The sequence below is a fragment of the Nansenia antarctica genome (assembly GCF_963989245.1).
Source record: "Nansenia antarctica genome assembly, chromosome: 9".
Lineage (NCBI taxonomy): Eukaryota > Metazoa > Chordata > Actinopteri > Argentiniformes > Microstomatidae > Nansenia > Nansenia antarctica.
In genome coordinates this window covers 12,871,936-12,888,372 of record NC_137679.1, presented here as the reverse complement: position 1 = coordinate 12,888,372, position 16,437 = coordinate 12,871,936, and the positions used below count along the sequence as shown (strand labels likewise).

The 16,437-nt window shown below is 44.4% G+C and overlaps 1 protein-coding gene across 1 annotated transcript in view; it reads right to left on the bottom strand.

The window, feature by feature from the left end:
• LOC308165239 (protein phosphatase 1H-like) overlaps positions 1-16,023 on the bottom strand; it is a gene marked incomplete at both ends in the record, with an annotated part of 28,252 nt that extends 12,229 nt beyond the window's left edge. Inside the window, 6 exons of the mRNA XM_080539383.1 lie at positions 1,147-1,265; positions 1,584-1,668; positions 1,827-1,939; positions 7,581-7,931; positions 9,046-9,214; positions 15,788-16,023. Of these exons, the coding sequence (XP_080395509.1) occupies positions 1,147-1,265; positions 1,584-1,668; positions 1,827-1,939; positions 7,581-7,931; positions 9,046-9,214; positions 15,788-16,023 (1,073 nt within the window). The remainder of the gene's footprint in view (positions 1-1,146; positions 1,266-1,583; positions 1,669-1,826; positions 1,940-7,580; positions 7,932-9,045; positions 9,215-15,787) is intronic.
• Positions 16,024-16,437: the final 414 nt, after the last annotated feature.

Here is a 16,437-nt window from a genome sequence, read left to right as displayed (position 1 = left end):
AGCGAGCGGAGATATGGAAAGAGAGGTAGGGGTGCAAGCCCTGTATTCTTGCATTAGAGCATGACCTTGATCACACATCACCCCCCCCCCCCTGAAGGAACTGGGAGGGTGCTCGCTTGCATGCACGGACGCACGCACACGCTCTCGACCAAATGAACCAACCCCGGGTTAGCAGGAGGGATACCTTATCAAAAATACATCACACGTGTCTCAGTCAGCGAGACGGCGTCGGCGAGGCAGTTCTGAGGTTCTGGACTCAATAAGGGAGCGGCGCTCGCTGACCTACATCTGCACTTCTTAACAGCACACGGCATCGCGTGGAGAACGTGCCAGCACTCATCCATCTCTCCTCAATCACCTCTCTCCAGGCTGAACTCGGGTTTCTCTCAGAACTGACTGGAGAGGCGACGTGGAGCCGCCTGCGATAGGGCTACAGTACAGCTCTGCCCAGCCAGAGACCACCGAGGAGGAGCAGTCCCTCCCTGCCATTCACAGACATACAGAGTGTCTGGGTTTATCAGAACCAGGTCCTGGTCTCCAGTATCAAACGTGTCATATTTTTTTACACCGCGATCTCTCGCGCCGTATCAGGCGAGATATGGGTTGAATACAGTTGCAGTAATAATACTTTTATCTACAGTGGGGGGAAATAAGTATTGAACACATCAGCATTTTGTCCAGTAAATGTATTTCCAATGAGCCTATTCAAGTAAAATGTTGGTATTAACCAAGACTTTGGTATTAACTCAAACAATCCAGACAACAAATCGAAACATTAAAGTCCATATGTAAATAAAGTGATGTGTAATAAAGTGTAATGAAACAAGAAAAAAGTATTCTTGTCATTTTTCTTTTTCTTACTATCCTCCTCTTGCTGTATGTTTTAACGCTGTATGTAAAGCACTTTGAATTGCCCCTGTTGTAGGAAATGTGCTATACAAATAAACTTGCCTTGCCTTAGGTAAATGTTGGGGAGTTCAGCAAGATAGAGCTGATAAAGGCTGTTATATTTCAATAGTGAAGCGCAGCTAGTTGTGAAATTATTAAATGTGACGATACTATGTGAAATCAAGCTCTTTTATGACTTACCCGATGCTCATAAATGAGTAAAAGTCAATGAGACTCAAAGGGAGGATAGATACCCACCAGCCAGACATTGTGAAGTCTCGGTACAGCATTCGTTTGCCAACCTCCTTCCTCTGTACCCTTCTGGGGAACTCCAGATGTGTAAACTCATTCCCTAACAAGTGGGGCTGCATGTAGGCCTTTGAGAGAGAAGAGAGAGAGAGAGAGAGAGAGAGAGAGAGAGAGAGAGAGAGAGAGAGAGAGAGAGAGAGAGAGAGAGAGAGAGAGAGAGAAGAGAGAGAGAGAAAAAAAAAGAGGGAGAGAAGAAGAGATTGACAAGCCCATGGGATAGGAAAAACAATTGCCTAGTCTATTAAGCCAGCGAAAGAGATGGGGCAAAGAGAGCTAAGCATAGTAACTGTCTCAACAGGAGAGGAGGTCATGTACTATCTGACAGCTGTACTCAATAGTACGGAAGAAACTTCAGTGAGAGGAGATTAAAGTTTCCCCCCTCCTACCAGAAACTGCAGGCGCTGCCTCTCCGACTCGGGCGTGAACTCTGTTGACATGGGGATGACCTCTCCACCCCGGATAATGATAGCTCTGGGAGGACAAGGAACAACAAAACAATGGATGCTTATTTTGACTGTTACTCGACTCTTTATTTGATGGTAGGCTATGTGCAGTCAGAGAGGGCAAGCAGAGAACTGAATCATGTGTGCAGGCCTGTGTGCATGTGGCATATGGCACGTGTGTCTCACCTGCTATCCCCGGCGTTTCCCACGTAGAGCTTCCCAAGTAAGAAGCACACGGCTAGAGCAGTGCAGCCCCCTGAGATGTTGTAAACAAGCTTGTCTCTCTCGAGCTGTGCATCCTGAATACATAGAAACACACACACACACACACACACACACACACACACACACACACACACACATCATAAAAACACAAACCTGTGCATATGCATCTACAGGGGGCGGCTGTGGCTCAGCCGGTAGAGCTGGCATCTAATGATCGCAAGGTTAGCAGCTTGGTGGTTCGAACCCCGGCTGGCCCCCGTGTCGAAGTGTCCTTGATCGAGGCACTGAAGCCCTAATTGCTCCAGGGTCGCCTTCTATGGCTCTGACCCCCTTGCCTAGAGCATGAAATACATTTTGTTGTGCAATGACAAAGGAAACTTCTTCTCCTAAAAAGGCTTCCTCTAAAACCTTAAAAACCTCTAAAACCTTTGCAGCATAACAAAGCAGTGAGGGTGTGGAGTCAAATGAGTAAAATACCATATATATGATTAATTATGATAACAGCACCATAAGTCAAAGAGCAATACAATGCGATGACAACCAAAAGATGAGGTAAAGTATGAGGGGCCTACTCGTTATTACACTGGTTAATTAGATAGATTAAATTTGTGCTAATAAAACCCAAGACATGATTAAAAGATGTATGCTATTAATTCATTAATTAGATGAATAATTATTCTGTCATTGAATTAATCAAAAAGCTAACAAAGTTGAGTAAAAAAAAAAACGTTTTTCTTTTTCTAAAAAAACATTGTACTCTGACTATTCCACTATTTATTTATTTGTTACATTCTTTTTTTTAAACATTAACCATTTAGCAGACGCTTTTATACAAAGCGACTTACAATTAGAGATTACAGGGACAGTCTCCCTGGAGTAACTTAGGGCTAAGTGCTTTACTCAATGGCCCACTAGTGGTGGTGTTCCCAGGAGGGATTTGAACTATTTAAGCTTTTCCATCTTTGAAACGGACGACACTACCATTGAGAAGTCTAGGGCTTTGAGACACACACCAGATTACAACGTTGTAAAGACATTAATCAGCATGTTAGGAGTGATCAAATATTGTTGGATTATACATTTACTGCCTCTAACGTTATCTCCTTTGGAACACACACTCATGCTAAAGCACTCTCTCAGTCTGATCAACTGCTGATTATCAAACATCTGATTAAACCTGTGTCTGTGTCTGTCTGTGTGTGTGTGTGTGTGTGTGTGTGTGTGTGTGTGTGTGTGTGTGTGTGTGTGTGTGTGTGTGTGTGCGTCTGACTCTCTATACTAGGTTACCCTCCAGTAACAAGGTCCTAGTGCCAGGCCCAGCCACCTCCTCCCTATCCCCACCCCTGCTGTCGCCTTGGAGGGGGGGGGGGGGGGGGGGGGGGGATGTTGTGAACAAATGTGTCCTTCTCCCCAGGATGAACTGAAATCCTAGCAATGCATACACATTTATCCTGCCATCAAACTCCTGTGGCTGTAGGGAAGCCTTTAATAATGGAAATGTCTGCATAAACAGCTACATCTTCCATATGACCTCAGGAAGGCAGCGGAAAAGCTGTCAACCAATGACGTCAAAACCAACCAACCAACCAACCAACCGACCTTAAGGCAAGACAACAGTTTGTGTCAAAGGTTGTGAGTCTCTTCCTTATTTAATCATCTTAAAAGCTGTATTTTTAAATAAATGTATGTAAAGCACTTGGAATTGGCCCTGTTGTATGAAATGTGCTATACAAATAAACGTTGCCTTGCCTTGCCAATATCTAGCAAGTTCTAGAGGGATGCATACTGTGTATGAACGTCTCATCCCCTCTTATCCCCGGCCTGTTTAAACAGTGTTGCTGATAAGCCTCGATATGAGCCACGTTTCTTTTTGATGTTTACACATCCCTGTGTGTTTATCAGGCTCTGGCAGCCTCTCGAGAAACAGCCCGTTTCCATAGGAATGCAGTTATTCATGTCAGGGGAGAATTAGTGGCGGATCCCCGGATAAGATAAAGCCAATGGTGAACTCTTGGATAGAGTGACTGGAATATGTACCACCCCAAATCATTTTGACAGACTCAATTTAAGAATGAGGTTAATTTAAAGTAGGATTAACAAAGAGATGAAGAGAAGATGGACGGCAAAGTGGATCAGGTCCAGACTAGAGCCAGAGAAAGAGGGGGAAGAATGGAGGATTGGAGAAAGGGAATGAGAAGGGGGAAAAAAGAGAAGGGTGAGGAGAGGGAGAGATATACATTATTGCCCCGTGCCTCTGTAATAGTGACAAATTGTAGAGAAATATTTTTGAGAAAGAGAGAGAGAGAGAGAGAGAGAGAGAGAGAGAGTGCGTGTGTGAGAGAGAGAGTATGTAAGAGAGAGAGAGAGAGAAAGAGAGAGAGAGAGAGAGAGAGAGAGCTTTATCGTGTTATGAAATCATGGATGGGAATGAGCAGAATATATTGTGAAATAGCCATTAAGATCTAAATCTTTCCAAACAGACCGTTGGATCTTAGCCAAGTACTGTAGCATGACCCTCGCCTCTCAAAGGCAACGGTGTGATCACACACATTGTTGATTTACCGTGGGAAGCCATTTCTCCAAATAATCCTAAAACTCCTCGAGTATCACTACAGTAACCAACGATTACAATCATTCACAAGCATTAAGCTTCAACACAGCCTGAAATGTGCCCATGCGCAAGACGAATGGTAGATCCATCAGTGAGAATAGCTTGTAGTGGCGAAAGTCACACACACGTACAGACGGAATGGGTGACTGCACACTGCCATCTAGTGATCATGAACCAGAAACACAGGAGACCACGGCGGTGAACGTTCATACTGCAACCTATTTTAGCAGGGACTGCGATTTTCAGTATACGAGGTTGGAACGTTTTGCAGTATGTGAAATATACCATGTATTTAGAAAAAATGCCCAGATGTCATACAAGATTAACCTTTCAATGTAGTATGAATATAGTAATATAGTATTACTATGAACAACATAGCAGCGACAGATGACAATTTCTGAATGACACGAAAAAAGGTCACTTACTGCATATACTTTTACTAGGTATGGCCTTACTATTATATAGTAAGGCAAGTATGTAGTACATACTTTTAGTAATCAGTAGCAGGTAGTATCTACGTTCATGGCCAAGGGCTTGTCTGTTAGCTATGGTGCAGATTCACCTCAGATACGTCACGCAGGTTTCATATCAGAGATGGGTAGTTTGCAGCATTGTGCTGCCTGTAAGGAGCATAGGCTGTGTGAAAACAGGTTAGAAACAAACACTCAGGGATAGAGATCAGATCTAATAATCCACTAGGCTCTCTGAATGACTATGAGAGCGAGAGTATTTGAGTATTTCAGCCAGTGACTTGCCAGTGGATACCAGGAACAACTCAGTGGCCTTGCGGTGAGAGTGTCCGCCCTGAGATTGGGAGGTCGTGAGTTCAATCCCCGGCCGAGTCGATACCAAAGACTATAAAAATGGTACCTGATGCCTCCCTGGCACTCAGCTTTAAGGGTTGGCACCCAGCGTCATGTCCAGGGGGTGTACTTCTTGTACATCAAGCCGCCTCACGCTACGGAAACAGGAGATAGGCTCCTGCCCCCTAAGGGCCGTTAGGCTCGACAACCATCGGTTCTCAAGGCTACTCACTTCTTTACCAGGACAAGACCTGGTATCAGATGACCTGTAGATGAGCAATACAACAGCAGAGGCTTGTAACTGACAAAGTCCTCTATTCAAGATCCATTAGGCCTTTGACCAATAAAGAGCAATGACCCCCCCACCTCCCTGGCCAGAGCCAAGGCTGCACTGTTTTGATTGGATCTGAGTCTGACCACTTGGCCTCTGTATGAGCTAAGTCCACACATCCATTTATAGCAGAACCAGATGGTGAGCTTTTTTTTTTTTTGCCCTGCGGACAGAAGGGAAAGAAAGTACATCAATCCTGGTGGTGCTGCAGACTGACTGGCACCATATGCTACTGATGTGAAGGGAAGAGTCACAGATAATGGATTAGAGGCAGAGGGAGGAGGAGGCACATATGCCGACGCTACACGTCTTATCTCCCGTGCCCAGCTGTTCAGACGCCCACTCCTCTCTCAGAGCTGAGGAGGTGAACACGCAGGCTTGCTCATGATCCTCAATCACAACTAGATTGTTTCTGCGGTACACTCAACCGTTTTCCAGTCACGGCACCCTTTAAAAGTATGCAAAATCTCGAGTCTCTAGTTTTTTTTTTTACGTACACTCTGAATCCCTCTGACAGCCAGCGCGCACATGCACACTCAGACACATACGCAGGTGCATTTCTTTTGCTGCTTGTCGGCCTAACATTTTGTTGATAATTGCTTTGCGTGCTGGCGATATGACCGTCTGGGCTATCGTGTGTGGCTTCTTAGCCTTAGCTACTACCTCGGCGACTGGATAGCTAGCCTCCAGTGCTTTCTCTGACACTTTTGCACACTTCATTGTCACTTGCTCTTGTCGGTTGTGTTGACGTTTCAAACAAATAAAATACTCTGCACCCTGGCTGGATAGTGACGGATGATTGGTTGTCAGGTGTCTTTTAGGTTTGCTTGGAATCATCACTAGGTTTGACAATTTCATACCACATACCAGGCACATAAGGAGAGGGCATGATGGATCATACCACATAGTAGGCACATAGAGAGAGGGCATGATGGATCCCCTGTAAAGATGAAACCATGTGACAAGTAGCTGTCATCGTCTTTTTTTGTCTTCCTGCTGGCCTCTATTACCCTCGCTGCTGAGCCACTGGATGATGAAGTTGATGCCTCAGATCCAGAGTTATCTGATTCTGGAGCCTTTCTTTCCAAAAACCGTTCTATGCTAGTTCCATGTGCTTCACGCAACATTCTCGTAATGTATCGGTAGCGAGGTAATCCCAAAAAAAACAGTAGGCTATTTCCGTCATACGCTGACCCCGGTGTTGACGTTGTGACATGGGGGAAGGGGCATGTGAGACAATTACTGATGATGTATGAGGTGGCGAATGATCTGCATTTTCATGATTGAAGTTGCGTAAATATAGTTTTGGGGAATTTGAATCTGTTTTATTATGTCAGCAACATCAGAATATTTTTGGGGACGGCACCCCTGACGAAGCCAGATGGCACCCCGGTGGAGAACGGCTGCTGTACACAACTGGATATACTTCATTTAAATGGTAAATGGACTGACTTACATAGAGCCTTATTCCAAAGCGCTTTACAATGGCCTCTCATTCACCCATTCACACACATTCACACACCAATGGTGGCAAGCTACCATGCCAGGCGCCGGCCCGCTCATTGGGAACAATTTGGGGTTCAGTGTCTTGCCCAAGGACACTTCGACATGTGGCCAGCCGGGGTTTGAACCACACACCCACCCCAATTTTGGGAATAAACACAATTTGAATGGCCAGTGTAGATCAATAAAAATATTGTTATTGTCAAATTACAACTAATCAATCAATCTATTCAACACATAATTACTTGATAATGAATGGTTAGTATGTACAGTGTGGTGCCTTAGTATGCCCCTTATCGCTGCTGTAATCAATGGATAATAAAACAGTATAATAATAATAATAATAATAATAATAATAATAATAATAATAACAACAACAACACATTTTATTTGTACTTTTCCTGCAAACGTTGCAGCTCAAGACATAATGTGTTATGGTGTCTCTTCTAGAGTCTTTTATCTCTTACCATATCTTTGAAGGCGTTCTCGATGGCTCCTATCACCAGGCTCTCGTGCTGGACCTTCTTCTCTATGAAGAAGCGGGTAGGTGGGGGGCTAGGGGAGCCAGGGGCCCCCGCCGCCCCGCGCAGTGAGGCGGCCCTGCTGAGGGCACGGTGGGAGGTGGGGGTGAGATGGTGGTTGGTAGGCTCCTCTCCCTGGCAGGTAGGGGGCAGTGCCGGGTTACGCAGGATGTCCAGAATGTCCTGGAGATGCTTTACGATGTGGTGCTGGAGGAGGCGGGACGCCACCACTGCTGCCCCCGAGCCTGCGTGTCCATCAAACAAACCCCAGTAGTGGAAGGACAGCGCCTCGGAATCCTGGATACACACACACACACACACACACACACACACACACACACACACACACTTTTGAGTACCATATTTGGATATACAATGAAATACTGTGTAAAAAGGACTCCAAGAAGATTGGAAGGGAAAGCACTGTGTTTCTTTTTCAAGTGTGCTCTGATTACAGAAAATATATTTTTAAATCATTTTTTTTCACCACCATCCATAAAGTCACAGATGCAGTAACAAGGTTTTCCAGCACACAGCTTTGCTAACTGCTATAGTGCTGTATGTTGGTCTACTGTACATCAAGCAGTATGTACTCATCACTGGGCAGGTTGCTAAGGATTCAAAGCTTCTCCCAAACAGCCATAGCCAAAAAGTCATACTTTTCAGAGTGATAATACAAACTCATTGAGGTCAGGCTGCACACAGAACAATATGAAGGTCAGTGTTCCATTGAATAGGTTTGTTGTGCCTAAAGAAACCTCTTAATTTTAATGCTTATTATTACAGGTACCTGGTAAACTAAAAATGGCTGAACTGATTGTCACACTATTCAGGGGATGTGTAGACATACGAAATGGCATAAAAATTGTTAACGCCGATCGCCCAACATATCTCTATATACTCTAAATAGCCTATTATACACTATACAGCCTATTTTTCTGTAATCAGGGCACACTTGAAAAAGGGAAAAGTGAAAAGAAATTCTGAATAATTTTCTTACAATCACAGGTACAAAAACACCCCACTGTCTCCCCATTTCAGACATTCTGCCGATAAAAGCTGAAAATCTAAGCTTCAGTTTGCTGACTGTTTTACTATTTGCCTTCGATAAGTGACCTGACTTCTGATGGCCAAGCACTGTCAGCTAGTGTGCAATTCATATTTGATAATCATACATATACCAAAAGATGGGACAGACACACAAAGCTGCTGTTTGGGAGAAAAGTCCACAAGTCAATACAACATGACCTTGTGGAGCAGTAAGCCAATCAGTGGCCTAGAACAGAAGCACTGTAGGCTTTCATGCCCATGGCCTCCGGGCCGCCGTTCTAGTATAGCTGTACAGCAGTACAGAGTACTGAACCGTCAATGTCCCATGTGACAGAATGAGGGAACAGTGGGGGGGACTCACTGCGCTCTCTCCGAGTCCCAGGCCCTCTCCGTTGGGCAGGGAGGACCTCCTCCTGGAGGTGGGGGTTCGGTTGGGGGTGGAGGTGACCCCCCCCGGCCTACTGTTGACCACCAACACCTCACAGCATGCCTGGTCCTCATTCAGAGTGCTCTTCCCCGCATTGATTACCCTGAGAAGAAGGAGAGAGAGAGCACCACGTCCTGAGGATCCATTGAGAGACAGGCACACTGGTGGAGGGGGGCATGGCAGGTTTTAATGACACAGAATCAGTATGTTGTGTGTAGCTTTGTGTGTTAAATGCAACCATTCGTGTGTCCATTCATTTGTATAACCTGTACGAGATCTGTGGAAAAGAATATCCTCCTGTAAGACAATAATTAAGCAATATCACACGAGAGGGAGTGTGTGAATATCAGCACGGCTGTGATTCGGTCGTAGGTACGAGGTCGTAGGTATAGTTTGAGACAGATCTAGATGAGAATGTATATATGGTAAATGGTAAATGGACTGCACTTATATAGCGCCTTTATCCAAAGCGCTTTTACAATGACCTCTCATTCACCCATTCACACACCCATTCACACACCAATGGCTGCAAGCTACCATGCAAGGCGCCGGCCCGCTCACTGGGAGCAATTTGGGGTTCAGTGTCTTGCCCAAGGACACTTCGACATGTGGCCAGCCGGGGCTCGAACCGCTGATCTGCCAACCTTGCGATCATTAGAGGGTGGCTCTACCTCCTGCGCCACAGCCGCCCCATATATAATAGGAACTATCCGCTCACAGACAACAATTAAAAAGAGAGGCTTTTGAATGTAGAGGCTTGAACACTAGATGGTCTCTTGCCTTCTCTACCACAGCACAGCAAAACAATATATTGTGAAATATGTGTAACGTTTTTTTTCTTTTTGAGAAAAAGGGAATTCAAGCACTTTCAATATGACCATGTGTATTTAAAAAAAAAAAATCTCTAATTCACAAACTTTCAAGGGTTTCAAGGACCCGTGGGATAGGGTTGGGCATAATTGTAACTCAGTGTTAGGCAAGTCCTGCACAGATGGGAGTGACCGACCGCTAGATTGGCCCACACTGTGAATCACACTAATCAGCCTGACTGGACATGGGTCATGCATCTGGTTATTGTACAGGATTTTGCGACCTCATAATTCAATGCAAACTCATCCATTCCTCGCGGAAGGGCTTACAATTTTAACTTGATTACAATTTTGACCAATGGTTCTGCATTTTGTCTGGAGTTCAGTGGGTTTATTTGGTGTTTTTGGATTAAAATACAGAAAGCCGAGCATCCTTTTTAGGACACAAATATATTAATGGTTAGTAGACATACACTATGTGGACAAAAGTATTGGGACACCCGAACATCACACCCATTATGTGCTTGTTGAACTTCTCATTCCAAAACCATGGGCATTAATATGGAGTTGGTCCCACCTTTGCTGCTATAACCGCTTCAACTTTCTACTAGAATTTAGAATATGGTTGTGGGGATTTGCTTCCATTCAGCCACAAGAGCATTAATGAGGTCGGGCACTGATGTTGGGCGAGAAGGACTGGCTCACAGTCGGCGTTCCAATTCATCCCAAAGGTGTTTGATGGGGTTGAGGTCAGAGGTCTGTGTGCAGGCCAGTCAAGTTCTCCCAGACCAAACTTGGCAAACCATGTCATTATGGACCTCACTTTGTGTATGGGGGCATTGTCATGCTGAAACTGGAAAGGGCCTTCCCCAAACTGTTGCCACACTTGGAAGCATACAATTCTCTAGAATCGCATTGTATGCTGTAGCATTAACATTTCGCTTCACTGGAACTAAGGGGCCTAGCCCAAACGATAATTGTGTCCACATACTTTTGTCCATATAGTGTATGTAAGTTTCTGATACCAAAAAATAATATCGTTGAGTGGTCTCTTGAGTAATAGCGGATTTTTTTTTTTTTTTTAAATGCATCTTTTTTTCTTTTCTTTTTTTTTACAATTGCCCCCGGTCTCCCTTACACTCTAGACTTCCATTGTGAAATTCTAAGAAAATGTCAAGTAGTTAGTAGAACAAACAGCTTTCTTCAGGTTTTGTGATAATAAACAGTGACATTTTGGTCATTCGTGATTCATTCCATGTGGAGCTACCTACATCATCCTAAAGCAGGAGTCCTCTCTCTCCAGCTAAGAAAGCACAGTGGGGTTTGGAGAGCAGGATATTGACAGGAAATTGGCAGGAAGAGAAGCTGAAGTTCACAGTCAGATCTTATATAATTGGGCCCTTCCTTACACTATATGTGATCTCATCGGAGTGTCCCATACTGAAGGTTTGTTAAAGATGTACATCTAACAGAGGCATCAGACCAGCAGTAAAGATATACCCCTAACAGAGGCATCAGACCAGCAGTAAAGATATACCCCTAACAGAGGCTTCAGACCAGCAGTAAAGATATACCCCTAACAGAGGCTTCAGACCAGTAGTAAAGATATACCTCTAACAGAGACATCAGACCAGCAGTAAAGATATACCCCTAACAGAGGCATCAGACCAGCAGTAAAAATACCCCTAACAGAGGCATCAGACCAGTAGTAAAGATACCCCTAACAGAGGCATCAGACCAGCAGTAAAGATATACCCCTAACAGAGGCATCAGACCAGTAGTAAAGATACCCCTAACAGGCATCAGACCAGTAGTAAAGATATACCCCTAACAGAGGCTTCAGACCAGCAGTAAAGATACCCCTAACAGAGGCTTCAGACCAGTAGTAAAGATATACCCCTAACAGAGGCTTCAGACCAGTAGTAAAGATACCCCTAACAGAGACTTCAGACCAGTAGTTAAGGGACACTGGTTATTCTGTGGTTTTGATGGTTCAGTTGGTTGGAGCACAGTGCTTGTAACAGTGTGGATTTGACCGTATACTGATAATACCATATGTATGTGTTGGTATTGTATGTGCGAAATTACTATTTTATTACAGCTGTTTTACACTGGGCTGGGACTAGTAGCAAAAACATTTTTTTCCGCAATTCATCATTAATTTTCATGTCATCCTTTATGAAGTCTCAAAGTCTTGCTGAACTGAAAGCCAAATTGACATCTTTGATACTGCACTACTGGCTGCATGCAGGGGCTGGTATGTTGTGAAGAGATAGAGAGTAGTGAAGTGACACTAAATGACCTCGGTCACTGCGAGTTGAGATGAATGACCCCTTTGTGTTTTGAGTGCAGAAGGAAACCGAAGGAGACCCAGCCGCAGACCACTAGTTGTAGCCTTGACAACGCAAGTGGTTCATCTCTGGTCTGAGGACACAGCAGTCAGGACCTGAGGGTGATGAATAGTGTCTAAGACTTTGATTGTCATCTTTAGTTATCTTGATCCACTTCACAAACAATAACATGTATTTGTACATGCCTCTTGGCCAGATCATCATTGTAAATGACCATTTGTTCTCAATTGATTTTATCTGGTAAAATAAAGGTAACATATATATATATAAACAATAAATACAACACCAAACCATAGTCACCCTCAAAAGTAAGCCACAGGAAAAAGCTCCACAGAGGGGAGAGAAAAATCTAGGGAACAGTGGCAAGGAAAAACTCCCCGGGAGTCACTCACCCTTCTGTGGCTGATCAGGTGCTGAACAGTAAACTAATGTGGAAGGTGGTGTGGTGCAAGAGTTCAGTGCTCCATTGATCTGGGCCCCTGAATATCTGGGCCTTCCTCTGACCTCAACAGGCCAATCAGCATTTGACCCCACATATCGAGCCCTCTTACTAGGTCTTGCGTAAGTCAAGGAATGAAGCTCAATGCCAGTAGCAGTTCCGTAGCAGTTAAACGCTACAATAAATGTGTATGCCAAGGGGGTAATTATTGGGTGATTATTATTGTCATTATCTGCAATCACCCAGCGCAGAGAAGACCAAATTGAAGTCTCTCATTCTGAACAGGACATCAGAGTGGTATGGTGTTCTTCCTAGTGATCTTATCTCATAGACAAACCTGACCATTTATCAGATCAGACATCTCTATGTAATCCAGTTCCCTTTTTAATACCTCCTAATTCCTTTGTCAGGGTTTCGTATTTTTATTTATAGAAAGCTCGACATATTCCATCTCTCTGGCCCAATGAAAGTGAGTCACGTCTGCCGCTAAACGCACGTTAAGGGGTTAGGAGGAAATACACAATAAATGATGACATTGCTCCAATTCCTGCCGACTATTAGTGTACATAGTTCCTCATGGGGATCTGCTACGAATGGTCATAACTGGGCCTCGTTTTAGAAACAAAGAGAAACCACCCAGGACCATGTGTTAGGCCTACATCATGTGATAGCTCATCAGACGTGTCATTATCTCGATGTGAAGATGACTGTGACATTCCTCTAGTAGACATGCATGTTTACTGTCCTCCAGCCATCAATCAATCAATGGCAGTGAAGGCTAAACACACAGACACATATCGACTGACATTATTGATTCTTCTTCCGTTGAGTTCATGAGGGCTATATAAGTGCAGGACAGGAAGAGAGGGAATATATCATGAGTGGTGGTGAGGCTTCATGTAGAGAAGGGGAGCTTGCGAAAGAGGGGAGAGAGGAAGAGAACTATAGCGAGAGAGAGAAAGACCACAGTATTCTCTGGCCCCCAAACGTTAATGCTCACAGAATCTGACAGCACACACCAAGTGAGTGTGCAAACAGGCAGGGTCAGGGGCAGGATGCATTACACGGGAAATATCAGTTCTAGGGCCGGTTTCACAGACAAGGCTTAAGCCTAGTCCTGGACTAAATCACACTTTCAATGTAAAATCTCCATTGAAGATGCTTTTTAGTCTAGGATTAGTCCTAAGCCTTGTCTGTGAAACCAGCAGTGAGTCCAATCTGTCTCGTCGAAAACAACCAAGCCCCAACTCTAATGCAGCATTTTTCAGTCATATCGCAGAGGGTGGTGATTCCTTGGCATCTGATACAGTTTATTATTCTCCTAAGTGGATTCTGTACAGATCCCATCATCTCAATATGGGCCTGCCTGCACTCAGGCAGGCAGACAGGGGAGAGGTTTCACAACAACACAGCCTGCTGGGTCTACCAGCTGCTGACTAATCCACAGCCAGTGCCTGCTGCCACAGAAAGCTTTTCCCAGCACTTGCCACCCCAAAGCTGGGCCTGTGATGTGTGATGCATCCAGAGTGGGCGCCGGTGAACACGGATTCCAAACATAGCCTCTTCCTTTTTCATTTTTGTGAATAAAATCTCTCCATAGAGGCTAAGTCTGGGGGAGGAATTACACCGCTATCATTACTATTATCCACTGGAATGACGCAACTGGGATGTGTTATGGTGTAATTTAAAAGAACACCCACACGCCCATATAGTATGTAAAAGTAGTACATAATTGCATTGCATGCACACCAGATGTCCTAACCATGCCACTTGTAAGCTTCACCACCATGTAGCCTTATGTTGATATACTTTGATGTTCTGTTGGTCAGTCGTGTGACAACCTCCCATGACAGATGAGAAGCATTCTATATTGGGTTCATCGTCAGGCCCGCTGAAGTTGAACTTGTAAGTAACATTAGATGCAGATGGACAGTTCCTGCACTCAGTGTGCTGGCAAAAATGTATTAGACAACAGACAACAGTGAAATAAAAGTTCAGCCTATCAGAGCTGAGAAATGACTAAGAAATTGAAAACTGAGGGGGAGTGATTTAACATCTAAGCTTGAGGAAAATAGTCAATCTATCCCATAAAACAGGGGACAGACAGGCTTTTAACAGCCTGAAATTTAAAAAAAAAAGTACCTTAAGATATAACTCAGATTGAGGTGAGGTGAAGTGAATATCAAAACCCACTCAAGTCTGAGAGTGTCAATGGAAATGAGCATGTAGCCAGCTCTCAATCTCATCCATGATGATGATGATGACTCATACAAATATCTCTTCCCATCCGGTGGATTGTGGTACAATCTTCTTACCTGTCTATTCATGCATGTATGTATGTATGCACAGACTTCAATGGATCACATATTTGTCTTATCTCATGTGGGTAGGGAATGAAATTGAATGAATGAATGGTCTTTATTGTCATTGATATAGTACAGGTACCAAACAACGAAATTTGGGAGGGGGGGCTCCCCTGGTGCTAGGAAAGAAGAAAAAAACCCTAAAAAAAACAAGAAGGTAAAGGAGCTGGTTTACATAAATAAAGGCTATGTACACTATCCACTATACTATACTGTACAAATAAAACACTGTGCTGTACTCTATGCTATGCTATACCTATTCTAACAGTTCCTATTCTCTGCAACCTTATGTACCCTAGGGTTGTCATATTACACATAGTTTTATTGCACAAACAACTGCACTGACAGGCATATTGGTAAGTATAAGTCAATCTGCAGCAGTGCTTTTAACGATAATGGTGGTTTTGCAGCATGTGCAAGGAAAATCCATCCCAGGAGTGTAGTTAGACAACAACATCATTTGTCCTTTGACCTGCCCTATTGGAAACATAGATGAACCGGTTTTAATCCATTTGCATTTTAGACATCAAGGGACAACCTTTGTATAGGCTACTGTGAGACACCTGCTGCTACCCGGGTCGGTCCAGGTTCCCTTAGCACGATCATGTAGTAGTACGCACAATGGAATGATGCTGCTGATGGCGCTCTGGTCCAGGAAAGCGCACTGGGGGGGGGCTGATGTGAAATATGTGATAAAAATGCACAGATACTCACTCCGCATAACCAGTGGCCCATTGCAGTTTTTTGGTCTCTTTCAGTATGATTATCGGTCGCGCAATATGATCCGCTGAACATTCTATTTCATCTAGTGACAGTCCAAGGAACTCCGGTCTGGTATACGGGTATTTCAGCGGCAGATCGGAGCCACCGCTGTGATGTTCATCATTCGCACCCCCGGTCATCATTCCTCCCATAAAATTGGCCACCGCTGATTTCACCCGGGTGAGCATGTTCTTGTCGCAGCGGATCGGTGTGTCCGAGGGTTGCGATGCGCTGGTCCCCACCGAATGTCGCCCTTTCTCGGCGACGCGCTTTTGCAGTATGCACCTTTCTTATTCATTCAGTTCAGAACGAACGCGGAAATCAACTCACGATGCGCAAAGTCATGTGACAAAGCGGGTGCTTTCGACGCGACTCGCGCAGCCCGCTGAGCGCAGCTTATTATAAGGTCAAAGGTGCAGGACTGTCAGTAAGGATCCAACGATGCAGCCCACCTTGAGCAAAGGTACAGTTAAGTAGTAGCCTACATTCAACCTTGAATGTGCATGCCCTCTGAAATGCTCAACAGGGTGAGCGTAGACTGCAGACAGACCTTCTCTCTTTGGAATAGTCCACATGTTCTGAGTCTGAGAGAGAATATTCTG